The sequence below is a fragment of the Perca fluviatilis genome, chromosome 12 (genome assembly GCF_010015445.1).
Source record: "Perca fluviatilis chromosome 12, GENO_Pfluv_1.0, whole genome shotgun sequence".
In the NCBI taxonomy this organism is placed as follows: domain Eukaryota; kingdom Metazoa; phylum Chordata; class Actinopteri; order Perciformes; family Percidae; genus Perca; species Perca fluviatilis.
The window spans coordinates 25432325-25450651 of record NC_053123.1 but is presented as its reverse complement, the minus strand read 5'-3'; the positions used below and the strand labels follow the sequence as shown (position 1 = coordinate 25450651).

General features: G+C 39.3%; 1 protein-coding gene across 1 annotated transcript in view; it reads right to left on the bottom strand.

Moving 5' to 3' along the window:
* pdia5 (protein disulfide isomerase family A, member 5) overlaps positions 1-18327 on the bottom strand; it is a 70841-nt gene that overhangs the window by 31291 nt on the left and 21223 nt on the right. Inside the window, exons 4-9 of the mRNA XM_039818200.1 lie at positions 12434-12517; positions 12242-12287; positions 10442-10534; positions 8362-8422; positions 7347-7414; positions 4175-4266 (exon numbers count right to left, since the gene is read on the bottom strand). Of these exons, the coding sequence (XP_039674134.1) occupies positions 4175-4266; positions 7347-7414; positions 8362-8422; positions 10442-10534; positions 12242-12287; positions 12434-12517 (444 nt within the window). The remainder of the gene's footprint in view (positions 1-4174; positions 4267-7346; positions 7415-8361; positions 8423-10441; positions 10535-12241; positions 12288-12433; positions 12518-18327) is intronic.

Genomic DNA, 18327 nt, shown 5'->3' with positions numbered 1-18327 from the left:
GATTTAATTTGTCGGCTTCTTGAGCCGTGTGTCGCCAATGCGCACAGCGGTTTGAATTATAGCGTTTTTTTATATTTTTTATTTGCTCTCACGATCGCTTCCACTTCCAGGGTTACAACTGAAATAATACGCTAAAGCAACAGCAATTTATGGAAAGCACAAGTGTAATTATGGTCAGATGTACCTGACTGATGGGGAAGTGATATTGATCAGCGTTGTGATGTAGGCTAGCCTACGCATCTACAGCGTCACCTATTTTATTGTTTTTGCCAGCTGTCCTCCTGTTTTAGGAAGCAGCGACTGTATTGCGTTGTGTATGTAAAACCGTGTCTGTGTTCTTCATATTTATGTAGAATTATAGTTTGCTCTTCTTATGTAAAATATGTGGCTATTGGTCATGTTGTGCAAACATCGCCTCTTTTATGTGAACACGCGCTGCTAGATTGGGAAACCCTGATGGTTGAGTGAACTAGTTGTTAACCACTGTTATATATGTCAGTGGTCGTGACACAGCTTGCAGGACCGCGGTTGTTAGGTTAGATGAAGCCGGGTAACTGAAAGAAATCCAGGACATGTTGATCTGGCCTCTGGGGTGTTCCTCCTCATCTGTGTCTGCATTGCCGATGGTTGATTCTGACACTGTCATTATTTTTTTTTGCTGCGACTGTAAAGCTAACCCGTCCCGCCGCTGAGATTGAGTATGGTCACGAGACAAGACTGCACAACTACGTTTGATTGGTGAAACACAATCACGTGGTAGAGCCTTTAGCGGAAGTCTCGCTCTCTGTCAAAATAAAACATTAAAATGAGGCGAACGCGGGGGGGATAAAAACAATGACACGTAGAATACCAAAGAGGTAAAAAGAAAAGTAATGAGCTCATTGTAGCCTAATGTAGCGGAGTAAGAGTACAGTTTCTTCTTCACAAATCTACTCAAATAAAAGTAAAAAGTATAGTGATTTAAAACTACTCCTGGAAGTATAATTTTTTCAAAAACTTACTCAAGTAAATGTAGCGGAGTAAATGTAACTCGTTACTACCCACCTCTGGTTTAGGTCAATATCCTAATCCTAGATTAAGCCATCATTTTATTTTAATGAAATTTCCATCTTCAACATGCACTCACACAAACGGCGCTGTTACATATAAATGCACCGATAATAGCAACAGTGCGATTTTTATTTACTCATGTTGACACATGGTGGTGATTACTGTATGCATATAAATCTGAGCTCATTTCACAAAAACACAAAAATCAGCAGCTTTATGAATTACTTACAATTTTTGCCCCCAACGTTTTTTAAATGCAGCGATTGTTTAGACAGAGTGGGCAAAAGCTGTCCACCTAATATTCTTTTTCATATTATATAAAACAGCGTTTATTGTTATTTTAACAAAATAAGACTATCTACAATCTAGAATGAAGTTAAGTAATGACATAAACAAGCAAGCCTAAGACTCTTCTGTGACAACTTCAGTTATTGATACTTGACACTGGGGGAACTCAAACTCAACTCAAACCTCAAAGTAGTGAGGTTTGATTCCTCCTCACTTCCTGCAGAACATACACTGAAGAAACCGAGTAATCCAGGTCATGATGAAAAAAAAATAAAAAATAACCCAGTTTCTAAGACAAAGAGCTTGGTCAGACCTTTTGAGAAGCAGAACAGCTCAAAGCCAAAAGGAGCTGACAACAGGCTCTGATGAAAAGTTCAACAAATGATTGATACTCTTTCCTCCGTGTATTTTGTATGTTAGCTTAAAAGGGCTCATCAGAACTGCCAGCGACTTGTCGTAATGCATTTGAAATGAGCTGGAAACATCTCCTCAGCTCCACAGTCTGAAAAGATTCAAAACTTAAGCAGATTTTCTTCACAGGAATGAGTTTATCTACTCTGCTATACGCTGTGACTAAATGAAGGCTGAAAAGCCCAGGGCTGAAGGATCAGTGTCGATAGTAACTGGCTCTGGCCAGCGAGATTCTGCAAACACAGAGGGTGGTGACGACCGCAGTTACAGCTCCCGAGATATGGAGCGGACAATATTAAAGGTGATAGATGATTACACACACTGGATTTTGAGCTTACAACTTGGATTTTAAGTGAACCGACTACTGTGGCGGAGAGAAGCTGCTTGGAATTCAATCAGTGAGATTCATGACCTCTATATTCGCTTGCTTTATCTCTGCTGCTGTAAAATACACCGAAACTTTGTGAAAATCAAATAAATGTCATGTGCCTGACAGTCTTGGATGTTTTTCTTGGTTAAAGGACACAGCAAAGACAAAGAAGCTGAAATAGTTTCACTTTCATGTTTGTTATTGATAGAAAGTTGAGGTGTGCTGCTGTTTTGGGTAGTAAGCTTTCTTAATCAGCAGGACTAAAAAGGTAAAAGACCTTGAACATTTGGTCTTACAGCGGGTGCAACAGCGAGATAACTCCAGCGGTGTTGATGCCGATTTACCCTGCAGTGATAAGCTGCTGTTTATCAGTGAGGGGCTCATTACTGAAGCCAATGGGCTCAGATGGTCGTTAGCTAGCCCTGCACTGACACTAATGCGCTCCAAGCTAACGGACTGGCTCCAGCTCAGCTACACGTGTGCACGCACACGCACACACAAAATACATGCACACATGCAGGAAGAGGGCAAACACACACACACACACACACACACACACACACACACACACACACACACACACACACACACACACACACACACACACTGACTAACCACAGAGGCACTTAATCAGTCCCGGTCTAATTAAAAGGCCAGACTGGAATGAGAGAGTGTTTAATGTGGAAATGGGGATGATAAAGCTGGTGCAGGAGGAATACGATGTGGAGAACAGAGCAGGAGCTACGAAGCACCAGCACACAGTTAAAAACACTGTAAATATGAGGATGGTGCAGTGTGTGTGTGTGTGTGTGTGTGTGTGTGTGTGTGTGTGTGTGTGTGTGGGGGTTCTGCATTAACAAACACTATCAGTCAGATACTCTCATCCCCTACTGTGTTAGTGGCTACTAACTTTGTGTTTATGTATATGCAACACCAGGGCTGAGCAGTAAACTGACTTTCTTAGAATACCATCAGCATACATGTCTTTCAAACACAAATTAAATTTTAATTTTAGAAAAATGCTAAATCAATGTCACATTTGGCCTTAAGGTGTTCTTCAAGATGAAAAAACGTTGGCACAGTGTATTAAAAGCCTTTACTTAGTCTGGCATATTAATAATTAAAAATGCTAGACTTTGAAATGACAATGCAGTGAAGTGCGCACCAACGGAGTTTGCGCTGGGTGCTGGGAAGGGTTCTTTTAAACATGTAAATATCAACACTTGTGTTCCATGGTGCCCTTATTACTGGTAAGGCATTTCCTTTACGCTGGGGAGTCTCTTTAAAGACATCTGAAGGGAGCAGGTATCTGTTCCCTCTGCATGTCTAACTGAAGCTGTGTGGCTGTGATGAGCAACATGATGTGATACAACATTGTTAGTAGTTTAAATATAATTTCCAGATAAAAATCTTTCTCACGGCAAGCAGCAGCATCTGCGGTGTGATGAGGTTGATCCAACCTGCAAAGTGAAGCGATGTGATTCCTTGACAAAAAACACAGTTTCTCCGATATTTTTTCTTGTAAATTTACCACTTCAATCTCCTATAATATAATCCTTTTTCCTACAATGGCCTTAATACACAGGAGTGCGTGAAAAAATGCAGCCCCTCCAATCTTTTCAATGGAGTAGTTACATTAGCACAGTGTGGTTACTGAAGCAGAGGGCTCTGGTAGAAAAACAACTAACAACTAATCCATTAAATCGACTAATAATTTTAGCTCCACTTCATAGCCAACCCTACAGAACCACCTGTGTGTCTATCTCAGTCCCTGACCGTGGCATCCAGCTGCATGCAACATCCTTGACCCCCTCCTGTGAGTTTACTTTTTTCAAAGGGATTACTAGAGGATCCCAAAGCTTCTCAGAAACTTTCTCCTTTACATCTGGTAGAAGCAAGTTCTGAACCTCAAGGGCCACCATTGCAAGTTGTAAGTTCAACACTATGTCTGTTGGTGTTTGCACTTTTCCGTTTGAAGTGGCCCTACTCTGATGTTCTGAGCCTTGGAAGTGAGAGCTGAGCCTTAAGTGAGACGGATGAGAGGACTCGACTCACTCAAAGTAGCAGAAGGTCGGGTAGCCTTTGACGTTGTACTCCTGCTTGAGGCCGTCAAACTCAGCTGGGTGCACATTCATCCCCGCCAGTACCTTAAAAAAAACATAAAAATAAAGGGGAAAATGAGGCGTGGGTTGTCAGGGAGGTGAAGAAAAGTCAGAAGGCAGAGAGACGAGAAAGATAAAGGATATGAAACATCAAACATGTTAGTCATGATCAGAGGGCTTCAAAACAATAATATGGATTACTCAAAATATGAAAAGAGACTGCACTGTGAAACAGCATTGGTAAAATGAATGTTAATAAGTGGGGTGTAATCCAAGAATCACTTTTTGGGGATCAACTTTTTTTTTGACATTTTAATTTAAATAACAGACAGAACTTAATAGAAATTAACTCAAGCTGTACTGAAATAGGCATCCGACTATAGACCTGATTAACACGTTAAAAATGTATACAAGAACAACCATTAGGTGTAACAAACTTTGTAGCATCTTAATGGATTTAGAAAATTTTATTGGTTAATGCACTTGTTTTGCATCAGGACTAAAAGTATACAACCAAACTAGCAGCCGAGAGGCTAGCCTGTTCATTTCACACCAAGAAACAACATGGTCGGGTGGATGAAAAGAGATAAGGCTAAATGTTGCACACTCGTAAGACAAAAAACTAAAAGTCTGTCCAAGCGGTGGTTCCTCAGGAACGACTATGTTGTTACTGAAATACGAAGCATTTACAGTGGCCATTCTAAGCTCTACATTGTCGGACTCGGATCGAATTTCATAATATAACCTAAACATTCAGCTCAACGCAGTGCTAATGTTAGCAGGATACTGTGTTAACATTAACGTGTTAACTGGCATGCCAACTACTTGATGCTAAATTGCTGACATTTAGCATTTCGAATTTTAGTGTGTTATTATACTAATGTTAAGCATCTTAAAATGCTCAGTTAGCTTACGTTCAATCAGTATGAAATATTTGGAATGTTAGTTTGTTAACATGCTGACATTAGCTTGCTAACGTCATGTGCATATGCATACTTTTCTTTTTTTTTTTTGCATTTAATGCTTTAGCGTGTTATCATGTGTACATATATCCATTACAGTGTACAATGCTAACATTAAGCATGTTTGTGGTGAGCATGGTATGTTAGCAACATTTATACATTTTCACTAAAGTCATCTAAGTAATAGTTGAAATATTTCACTATGGGCCAAAAGGTTAGTAGAAGTAGAAAGTGTTCAGTCAGTCTCCCAGTGTAAGGTAATACTTTGACACAGTTAAAGGGATACGCCACCGTTTGTTGAAATAGGGCTGATCACGGTCTCCCCTAGCTGTAGATAGGTGGGCCAACGCATTTTTTGTGCATGCATTGTTTTAGTCCAGTGCAACACCGGCAGCGCCGCCGCTAGTTGGCTTAGCGTAGTGAATGGAATCCTGTGTTGCCAGTTAGCATGTTGTGAGTAAAAAAGAGCCAACAAAAGACAAAAAAACAACCTAATTACTTGCACTGAGACAAAAAATCCATTGGCCCACCTATCAACAGCCAGGGTAGAGGGTGATAAGCCCTATTTCAACAAACGGTGGCGTATTCCTTTAACAGTGACAAATCCAATGCCTGAACCAGGTAAATAAATCATGGAAGAATGAAAATATTTTTCTAATACAGACATTTCTTTGATGCAAATCCACAGGTTCCCTGTGAGGAAGTATTGTACAATATCAAAAATAGTGAAAAAGAGCTTTAGAAATGTCCATTACTCATGGCAAGCTCTCTATCTCTTCTCTACCTATTTAAAGTTGACCTATTGTTCTTCAACAATATCCCTGTATGTAGTTAAGATCAGAATTGGTATTGAGAGATAATACTAAATAAACCTAAAACAGAAATTATACAATCAAAACAACTCCAAATATAATCTGAGTTTTTTCCAGATATTCCAGCCAGACTAGATGCCATACCTCAGGCATTGACTTAACACCTTTCTGCGTCCATGACACACACACACACACACACACACACACACACACACACACACACACACACACACACACACACACACACACACACACACACACACACACACACACACACACACACACACACACACACACACACACACACACACACACACACACACAGTGTTAATTTCCGGTTAAGAGGCTTACATTTTCACTACTTAGAAGCATGCTTGATAATTGAACAAGCATGCAGTTAATTATCGCTTGTCATTTTCCTGCTTTGTGTGAGGCAAACACGACGCACTACTCTACTTCACCATCTCTTCAGGAAGCTGCCTTTCTCGGCTTACATTGTAGAAGACGTTTTCTCTCAGATTATTTTTCTTCTGGTGCTTAAGGAGAAGTGTTTATGAACACAAGCTGATCACATATGGCTCTGGTTGCTTTTGACAATGCATCTCTCCAATGCTGTTAAAAACATTACAACAGCTGGCAACACAGCACTCCCCCCCACCCACAACTTTGCTTGCTATTGTAATACTGCTTGTCAGCAAACTGACAACATGGGTCTTTAGGGGACCCAGGAGACCAGGGAGAAGAAAACGGGAGGAAAACAGAGAAAGGAAAAGTTAGGTGGTAAACACAAAGACAGGCAGGCTAAACTGACATTTAATCTATATAGAGGTTGTAAACTTCAGCTGGAAGGACATTAGCCCTTAATTGTGGTTGCAGGTGCCAGCTAAAAACCAAGTAAGAAACCCATTTAATACAGTCACTGATTACACCTGTACAATCATATAAAGCACAAAAACTATTAAAACAGATTGCTAGTCACAATTGCTAGGCTTTTGAATAAACTACTGTAATTGCTCTGGTGGGTAAATGCAAATAAGAATACAGAAAGTATAAATCAAGTCCAGCACAGAGGGGATCAGGGCTTCTGAATTGCCTTTAAATGCCGTCCAAGTTATTATCCTGCTAAAGTAAAACCTACGGTGCAAAGGTTGCTATGGTATTGTACTTGTGAGAGGTTTTGCAGGAAATACAACCAGGGAAGGCCTTTATTTATTAGGCTAGACTGACAGACTGCCAAGCTAACCATCCACACATTCACTGTGGATCTAATCTGCAAACACCAGAGAAAGATCAGAGATCAGTTAATGCAATTAAAAAGTGTGCAGGGGGGAGAGGGTTTCAGCTGACTTACATATTTCCCTTTGGTCTCTGTTGCCGCTTGCTGAAAGATGGGCTGCATTCTCTTACAAACGCCGCACCCTGCAACATAAATACAAAACAGAACAACAGAGGTCATTACAGAGAACTCGATGGGAACCATCACTCTGACAGCATCGATACAACTGCCAAAAATGTTCCCATCACCTGCCATAGGAATTGTTTTTTTTGTCAATAGCAGCTTGCAGTGTGTTATCTGCTGTGAAAGATGTGATGTACTGAAAACCCACTGACTATATTAACTGAGCACAAATCCCATCTTTACTATTGAGCACCAATAGGAGACAAGGCAATTAACTCCTCACTGACAAAACACAATTTTCTTTTAAAATTGATGTTGAAACAAAAAGTAAGTTAATCACTTGGCCATCAGAATTTAGTGTCAATACATTTGGTCAATTAATTGTGTCATTCATTTACCAAGGGAAAATGAAGGAAAACACTCACCATTTCCACTTCCTAAATTGTGAGGATTTGCTGCTTTTTGTATATGTTTTATATTATTGCAAATTGCAAAATTTGTGTTAGGACTTTTGGTGGAACAAAACAAGCAATGTGATAATGTCTCCTTGGCCTTTGGTATCATTTTGATATTTTACAGACTAAATAATTTAGGTGAAAAAAATAATTGAGAGATTAATCAGTGATGAAAATACATATAATACAATACAGTATGTTCAAAGATGAGAAAGGGCCAGGAATAATGAATGTAGAAAAACTCATTGCAGTATTTATTTTGACAATGTAGTATTGCCAAGTACTGTATGCCCCAGTCTACTGATGTAATCTACATACTATAGTCTCTCTCTTCAAATGGGGCATCTTATAATGGTACTTTTATCATATTTATTGGACAATAACAGCTGTTGTAAGTTTCTCCTGGCACACGGTCTTCCGATAACAATATGTTCAAGCAGTGTAGAAAGGAGAGCATCACTCGACCTCGTTACTGCGAGCTACTGAACACTATGATAATCAAAAGGACTCACAGGGAGCATAGAACATCAAGAGGACCGGCCTCTCCTCTTTCTTCAGCAGCTTCCTGAAGTCCTTAAAAAGAGTGAGAGAGAGGGGGGGAGGGCAAAAAGAGGATTAAGAAGCTTTATGATCTATTAACCAAAGATACAGTGCATAACATGGCTGAATTTGTCTCCCCAAAAAAACAAAAAACATCACTAATGTTGACTCAAGCTTGGTGTTGATGCACTGTAAAAACGAAAATGTTGTGAAAACTCAAAATTTCAAGGCAACTTACTGCACTAGATTTTTGAGGCCAACTCAAACTCCTACGTTTTGAAAATAGTTCAGCCAACTAATAATGTTTTGTTCAAATAATTAACTTTCATATGCTGTGCCAACTAATAATGTTTTGTTTAAATAATTAACTTTCATATGCTGTGCCAACTAATAATGTTTTGTTTAAATAATTTATCTTTCATAGATATAAAAACTTAAAATCTTAAGTTTCACATACTAAATAATTCAAAAAACAGTCATGTCAACTAATTATCTTTTGTTCAGATAATTAACTTTTGTGTGTAAAAACTAAGTTTCGACTTCTAAAAAGCCCCGTGCGAAAATTAGGGGCCCATCTAAAGCTAATGATCTTGCATCACTTGACATAAAAGGGCCACTAGTGAAGTGACGCCGCAGAATACTGGCTGAAGGAAGCCTATTACTGCTCAAAGTCTAACACTGCAAAACTCCAGCTCTTCTTATCAAACGTAACAGTCACTTACCTCATGGTTACAAATGTAAACCAGCACAACAATGACAATTACCAGGCAACAAAACATTACATTCTAAGCAGACACGTTTAATAAACGGAATTCATAAAGTTACATTTGTATTTCGAACAAACTTTTCAGCAAAGTTTGACACAACCATTTACTGCCTTGCATCATGGGAATTGACCAGCCAATAAACCACCTGACTGCAGTACGCAAATCGGAGTTCAAGGCATAGAGCAGGCCGAAAAGGTAGGCAACTGAAAACCCCTGCAGAACTGCCCAGGAAACCCTGTTTTAGCGTGGAGCATGAAAAGAGTAATTGACCTGGCCTCAATTTGAGTCTAACTACAATTTCAAAGTGGCGCCACCATACATTTTGAAGTGAGACCAACTTATCACAATAAACTTAATACAGTGAGTTGAAGTAACTACTTTAACAAAGTTTATAATGCAATTATGTGTTTTTTGTTCTGTTTAATTGAAAATCAAAGTAAGATGAGCAATTTCAAGTTCTCGTTTTTACAGTGTGATGACATACAACCGCTTGATTCCTCTGAAAGTTTGCCCCATGGTAGCCTTCCCAAAGTATCTCTCTGTTTAGCATACAGCGCTCTAAAATAACGAGCAAACCATAATCTTTGCTTTTTCAGCAATTTATTAGACTGTGTACATTACACAGAGTCATCACATCAGCAAAGTAAGGGGGAAAAAAATGACTTTCTTCTTTGGACAGCATGAAGATCATCCCCCATACCAGTTTATTCTCCTCCTCCTCATCACCACCTTCATGAGCTCAGCTACTTCCTAAAAAGACCCACATTCAGCCCAATCTTTTGTTGACACCTTCAATAAGCCTCCAGGCATGAGTGGATCGGCAGGCAAAAACAGACAGAACAGCTGTTCATTAAATTAGAGGGCTTTTAAAATGCTGTTCATTATATACAGTATATCTATGAGTGTCTCAGGTTGTCAGGCCACGGATGAATGTGCTGGGGTTGATACAAGTACCATCTGACCTGGCTGGACGAGAGCTGTCTGTAAATGTTTTTTTTAGGCTGTGTAGTAGACTTCTTGAACAACTCCGAGCAGTTTTTTGACGATAAAGCCCTGATATGTTGCTTTTATGTGTGGGGGCTTTGTGTTGCAGAGGTTGACACGCTGCTGTGTCAACTTCCTCAACAGGACAGGAGAGGAGAGGTGGACCCTGCATCTGTCTTGGAAACGCAGGAAACTGTACAGTACATCAACATTAATGTTCTGGATACCTTCCAACTAAAAGCGCAGCCAAAGCTCCTTTATTTTAAAAGAATCTCAAAAGGTTGTTTCGGTCACTACTTACTTTTTCTGTCTCTATGTGGACGATGTCTTTTGCCTCAGGGTTCTCCTCCCACAGTGGGGGTCCCGATGGGTCTTTCAAGAACGCTACCATGGACTGAACAGAGAAAAAAAAAGACAAGAAAATTCAGAATGACGAATCTGTAGTCTATACAAAGGCAACACTTGATGATACCGTGAACAACCGAGTGACTGGTGATGATTTACGTGAGCATTGTCACTTCTAAAGTCACACATAAATTTAGTAGAGGCAACACTGTAGGCTGTGCCAGATGGAAGCTCATACAGACCAACATGTTCGTCCATCCAAGAGGTGTCAAATCTATTTCAATACATTTAAGTGTCTGGTAATGGGCTTGGTAAAGCCCCCTGTAAATATAATGAACCATATGTCTTCAGAGGCAACAGCAGGAAATATTTCATTCAGCAGAGACAGTGTAGACACGGGCGGAATATTTAATGCTTATGATCTTATTATCAGGATTACTTGTTAATGGTTTAAACTGAGACTTTTGGGGTTTTATTGTTTCACAGGCCTTTCCATCTGCCAGGGAAAGAAACACTAGCAAGCAGAACGATAACATCATAACAGCCAAAAACAAAGGAGTTATAGCTCCCAGATCATGGGCTTCTCATAAACTCAGATGAAACCAACAGAAAATGTCAGTTGGACATATTTTAAAGAATCTCAATTAGGGATGAAGAGTTTATCATTATTTAAATATATACATATTTGATTTTTTGAGCATGTCAAATTGCAAGATCTGCGATTTTGTGTTCAGTGATTTAAGCGTTGATTTCACCCCAGGCAGACATAACATTCTGAGCAGGCTACAGACATTTGTGGAATCATGAAAGTACCTTAAAGTGCTCATATTATGCTTTTTGGCTTTCCCCTTTCCTTTATTGTGTTATATATCTTATTTGTGCACGTTATAGGTTTACAAAGTGAAAAAGCCCAAAGTCCACCCCAAAGGGACTTACCATCTCCAACAGAAAACACTGTTCACAAACTGCTCCAAACAGCTCTATTGTAGTCCAGCCTTTACTTCAGAGACCAACGTGCGTCACTTTGTAACACACGTTCTAATGCTCGCCTAGCTGCTAGCGTGGCATGCCCTCAAACTCTGCAACTGTCTAGCTAGCATTACTTACTGCGCATGTGCGACTCCCAACAAAGATGGTACAGAAGTGAGATGCCTCACTCTGTAGCTAAAACAGAGAGCTCAACACACAGGGTGAAAAGAGGAGCTGCAGCAATGTGCAGTACAACAAATATTTTTGTTTTCTTTCTGAAAATTAAACCACATAAATCTATTCTGGTACAACCTCTTAATACAACTATGAACCTGAAAATGAGCATAATATGAGCACTTTAAGATGCAACCCCCTGCTAGCTAAAGGTGAAAAATTGCTATTTAGATTTTTTCACTTACTGTAGGCTTACACTTGGAGCGTTATGTCACAGAATCAAGGAATATTCATAGTGACATCACAAACAGGTCTAGAGGCTATATCTATCGCAATATCAGTCAGATAATTCACATTTAAATGATACCTTCAGTTGTTCATCCACAATCATAATAAAACAGGCAGAGTGAAGTTGCTCTTATCTACCTAACGGATCACATTAAATGGACACAGACACACTGGGCTGCACAGGAAAGTATAATATGGTTAATGACTGACAAAATAATTAATACTGAAAGCAAAGAGACATTACTTAATACTAGACAGACACAAAGAGACCAACTGTGCTGCACTTGAGCTGAAAAGCTTAGCAGGATTTCAGCTGAGCACTCACCTTGAAGGTGGCGGGCCTGTTGTACTCTGTGTGGAACGTCCCATCTCTGCAAGACACCAGGCACAGTGCTCACAACACAAGGAGTAAATGGCGAACAACATGATTTTTAAGCTGCGGACACGGTATTAATTTCCAGAAAGCACAGAGGTATGGAAAAGTGTCTGACAGCCAGCTGAGTTTGTGTTTACTCACTTGTAATGCAGCAGCTCTGCTCCTCCACGTTTGGAGCTCGGGTCCACCTTCACTTTCTTACAGAGCTTACGGCCCTCTGAGTCTCTGAGAGTTTAAAAAAAAAAAAAAAAAAAAAGGTCAAAATTTTGAATAATCTAAAAGAAACGATTCATACAGTCACTTTGCATTCATAGAGAAATGCAAAAGTTTTGTAGAAAATTAGAAGCTTTCACCAATTAGCTATTGGAATGGGCTAGCACTGAAAACTTTAGAATTTCCCCCCAAAAGTTTCCAGTCCTCCTTACAATAAAAGAGCTTATTTAAACTCTCCTTGGTGAAACCGTTGATGTGACAGAACTAGTACAATATATACAGCTGCCTAAAACTTATCATCTGTCTCAGCATCTTTTCATGTTTTTTTCACCCCCAAGGTATTTTTCTTGCTTCTTTATATAATGCACATAATTTTGCTTCTGTTCAGTAAATGCTTGTTATATTCCTTGTACTGCTAACATTATTTATATTCATTGTGTATTATGCACTTAATTCTGTGTAAAAATATGCTTTGTCAACACGTTTTTGGTCACAATGTCTTTCCAATAAAGCTTCACTGAATTGAATTAAGAAAGGAGAGAAGATGCTGCATTTATAAAGAGACATAACTGCATTAACATTTCATGAGATCAGTCTCACATGTACAGTGCTATATAAACAAGGCTCTCTGCTCCATTTATTAGTTGCTCCAGTATGCATACACAAACACATACATCTGTTATGGGAATACAATGCTAATTACAAGATATACTGTACAGCCTGTAAGCATACCGAAACTCTGTAAATGAAAAAAGGCCATAGTTGGAAAGGAAATAAATATACGTCTAGCTACCTACCTACACATACTTCACACTTGTTACAGTGAGGTATTATGTGCAGGTATTATGTGTACTCTTCCTCTTCTGTAAGAGCAGGGAGTGAAAAGTGAAAATTGAAATTCCATTATGGCTCCAAGTGCAGTTTTGGACTATATGAGGAAGGCGTGTTGACAGACAGTATTTCAGGTAATGACTGTGTGCTTTATGCCATATTCTGCTGACTCATGAAGGCAGATGGCACCGGTTGGGGCACACCAGGAGCAGATGTGACCTCGACACGTATCTGGAGATGACGCTCAGTCATCCGATTTAAAACCAGTCTGCTACTCCTTGAAACACTGCCACAAGTGTCAAAGGCTGTGATGAAAATGTCCTCAATAAACCCCGTACAGGTTATCACAAAATCTATCATGTCAAGGAAACTCCAAACACTACAAAGTAGCCAAGGACTCTCATTCAAGTAGACTTTATTTTTTAGAAATTCTATTCTATCCAAAAAGACATTTGTTGTTAGATGTCATGTATTACATCTTTGCATAACTGTGTTTAGTGAGATGACAAAGTAATATCAATCCGGAAGACCGTAAACCTTGTACGTTCACAATGGGGCTGAACAATTAATCGTTTTCAAATCAAAATCGCGATTTGAAAGAATGTGAATAGCTAATCGTGAAGACCGCGATTAATCGAATGTGAATGTTTGGTTTAACATTTTTTATTCCTCTTTTCATTATTATATTTACTGTTTTTTTCATAAGATACATGCTGGAATAATGTTGCATAACACAGATTGTTAAAATTGTTCAGTGGATTTTTCATTTATTTTTTATTACTTTATTTATCATGATCATAGAAGATGCAATATGTAGCTAAAAAAAAACAACTGCAAATCGAAATCGCAATATCTGGCAAAACAAAAAATCACAATTACATTTTTGAAGACAATGCATTTTCTGTTGTGCTCACTGATATACATGATTTCGTGTCAATAATTGAAACTGCTGAAACTGATTTCAATGATTTTAAAAAGGTGTGCAGTGGGGCAATTTTGACAGTTGAAATAACGAAAGCAACTGAACAAAGGATCCCAAATGGAGAACTCTGATCCAATTATAAAATGCCTAGATCAGCTTGGGACATCCTTACCCATCAAGAGTGTATTTTGTGGTACTTTAAGAGTTGAAGTCTTATTTTTTACAGTTTCTCTTTTGTCAGATATTTTTATTTGAATCTACTCACAGACAAATGAAAGGATTATAGTTCAAAGGAATGTTTTTTTTGGGGGCTTTTCCCTTTATTTGACAGTGACAGTGGATAGACAGGAAAGGTGGGAAAGAGATGGGAGATGACACGCAGCAAAGGGACGCAGGTCGGACTCGAACCCGGGCCGCTGCAAAGGACTCAGCCTACATGGGGCACACACTCTTACTGGGTGAGCTAGAGGTCGCCCCAAAGGAATGTTCTTCTCTCTTAATGTCATCTTCTCTCTTAAATGTCTCAGACACTAACTTTTCAAACTAGACAGACACTAGTATAAACTGAACTGAGCTGTATACAGTGCTGACATGAAATATCATCAGGTATTGTTAAATGGCACTTTTTTTGAAAGATTGAAAAGGCCACACACCTGGGTACGGACCAATACAACAATGGAAATGGACTTTTGGCCTCTTTGGCCTTTGGTCATACATGCACAGTAAAACTCACTCAGAGAAAAAGGCTACATGGCATTTTGTTTCTTAACTGCAGTTTCTGTGAATCAACCAATAATACAGCAGTACAAATCCAAGCCCAGAGAAGTTAGAATGACTCATTACATTACATGTCATTTAGCTGACACTTTTATCCAAAGAGACTTATAGTTGCTACATATGTCAGAGGCCGCACACCTCTGGAGCAACTAAGTGTCTTGCTCAGGGACACATTGGTTGATGAATCGCAGTGGGAATTGAAGCCAGATCTCCCACACCAAAGGCATGTGTCATATCCACTGTGGCATCACCACTCACTAGCTAATGTTCAGTACAGAAAGAACAAAGGCCATGAATGGCAGATCATCAGATGCCCGAATAAGCACAACTGTTGTGCATTCATCTCTACAGTAACATCAGTCATTGCGTCAGCACCGGAGGTCTATGACTGTAAAGTAGAGTTGAGGAGGATAAGCCAATTGTAAGAAAACACAATTAATGCAGTAATTCATGAGAACGATTCACAAAATGGCACACAGAAAGAGAAAAGGCTGATGGTAAGTTATAAGGTGCTGACAAACAGATGAGGTGAGGATATACACTGTCACAGTGCAGTAGATGCCAAGAAATACTATTGTCCAATCATGTGTTGTTAGGATTAAGACACAATGTTTAAAGAAATCAAGGTAGAAAACACATTACTCATCACAAACGTAGAAGAAAAGGTCTACACTCACTAAAGTGGCCCATAATAACCCTGTTTGTTTAAGCAGTAGATATTGATACGGCAATATATCGTCCTTCATGCAGTGCGAAATTTGATACGCTGGCGTTAAATATCAATATTTTAATTAATAAAATAAGGCACTCTAAAAAGATTTCCCTGGTCCCAGCGTCACTACTTCATGGCTCCTCAAGGTGGATTATACTTTGAGATATTATTTGGTTAGTACACCAACTAAAAATACTTGACGCAACAAGGTGGTTGTGCGAGGTTCACCTTTAAGATTGGGGAATCATTAAAATTAAATACAAAAGGTTGGAGCCAAATCATCGAATTAGGCTAAAGTCAACAGAGTCCCTTTTGTAAAGGATCAATGATGGGTTCATCATGCAAAGAGGATGAAGCCCGGCATGCCATTTAATTATTCCAAAACACAAATCCTAATCCTGTTTGTGCTCTGGTATTTCCATTGACCCAGACAAGACCATGTTTCTTACCATGCCCTATGTCTGTTCTAAATGTGTAAAAGAATGGGAGCAGGGAGGCACAGTCCTGTAGTCCCTTCCTGTATGAGATCATCCTTCCCTCTGATGGATCCCTGTTGGCCAACACTCAGTTGCCTGTCATCTGTTCAAAGTGTGTCATTCTGGCCTTGGTGGCCCTCTTCCTTGGCAGGGCTGAATGTTCTCACGCTGTGATATGCGCTTTACTCTCTCGCTCCCTCTGTCCACCATGAGCTCGCAGCTGGAGCTTCGATTTGGAACAGGCCCATTTGAGATGGTGGTGAAATATGCCAAATAGCACAATGCTTTTCTACAGAGCTTGGCACCGGATTCATTTGTCCTGCAGTGATCAACCCGGCTCGCTCTAGCTCCCCTGGCAAGAATCTGGCCCAGTATAAATCTCTGCTTAGCATTAGCCGTGCTGGAATTGTTGGCGAAGAGAGAGAGAGATGATACCATACTCTACCAGACAAAAACAGTAATGGAGTTGAAAAGTAAACCGTAAAATAAAGACACGTATCATGGAGCATCTTTGAAGAAAAATGTGGACACCAAAACATCAGACAATGCCTTTTGAGTTTAGTTTCTCTTCCTTTCTGTTGGCCAACACTCAGGATCCAATCCCGAAAAAGCTTGAGAGAGATGAAATGCTGCAATGAGCACCAGGTGTCAAAGGGAAGTTACTGCCTTCCTCACAGTTTCCTGTTTTATGATACATTCTTTCCTCTCTGGTGAGGAAGACAGTTCATGCGTTGACAGGTATAAAAAAAAATAATAATAATTAAAATAAAGTAAGTGGAACTGAACACCAGGAAGGGCAGAAAGAACAACAAGCTAAAGTCAGATCATTGGGGAGCAAAGCAAGCTGTGCTTAAAGAAAACAATTCTCGCCGGTGTCTTGGGACCATCTAGCATTTGCCTAATGCAAACACTTCCACAGTGTGGGCTGGAGATAGATGTGCTTCAGAAAGACCGATGACAGATGTATTGTTCTGTGGGAAAGAGTGTGTGGAGTATAGAGAAAATAATAAAATGCTTTAAAAAAAGAAAGAAAACATTTTCCATAAGACTAGGGCTGCAACTAATAACTATTGACTATCTGTTGGTTATTTTTTGATCAATCGATTAATTGCTTTATCAATAAAATGTCAAAAAACAGTGAAAAATAACCCATCGTGATTACGGAGAGTTGAAGGCGACATCTTCAAATAGCTTGTTTGTCTAAGTAACAGCCAAGTATTCGATTTACAATGATAAAAAAATGGCGTCTGTAGCACTGAGTGTCCATAACTGTGTCAAGTAGGGCTGCAACTATTTATTTTCAGTATTGATTAACTGATTAATGTCTTGGTCCATGAAATGTCAGAAAATTACTTTGGATTACAAATTACCATCACAACTTCCTAAAGTTCAAGGTGACGTTTCAAAATTGCTTGTTTTGTCAATGTGCAATATATTACATAGATAATTAGGTTTATTATAGCTGGAACTCGAGAATGTTTGGCATTTTTGCTTTAAAAAAGGGACTAGGGGCGCCCTGGTACAAAGGCTCAGTCCTTACCGTGCTTTGCAGCATGTGTTTCCCCCTCTTTCTCCCATTTCCTGTCTTCAGCTGTCCTGTCAAATAAAGGCTTAAAATGCCCCCCACTAAATATTATTTAAAGATTTTCAAAATAGTTAAGTAGTGTGTTTATTTCTCAAAGTGTTGGTGTTAGTACCAGTATTGTATTGGCACTAGTAGCAAAAAAGCCTAGCCCTGGAATCGACATATAGATTGATAGACTAATCATTTCACCACTACATCCACGACTGATACCACTTATCAGGAATACTTACACAAAGCACTCTTGGTGGGAGGCATACAACCACATTCAAACAAAATTACAAAATGGTAACAGAAACTCAAAGATACAGAAACTCTGACAAAGAACGACATGAAGCATCATCTTTTGGCTTTACCCGTAGAGGGCAAATAAACACCACACAGCAAGAGCCTTCATTATGTACACAAAAGGGAGAACAAAACTCCCATGAAAGAATTGAGAAGGGTGAACCTAAATGGTATGAAGAGATTTAACACAAGTGAGTGGCCTACTGTCAAATTGCACCCTTACAAAAGAACCAG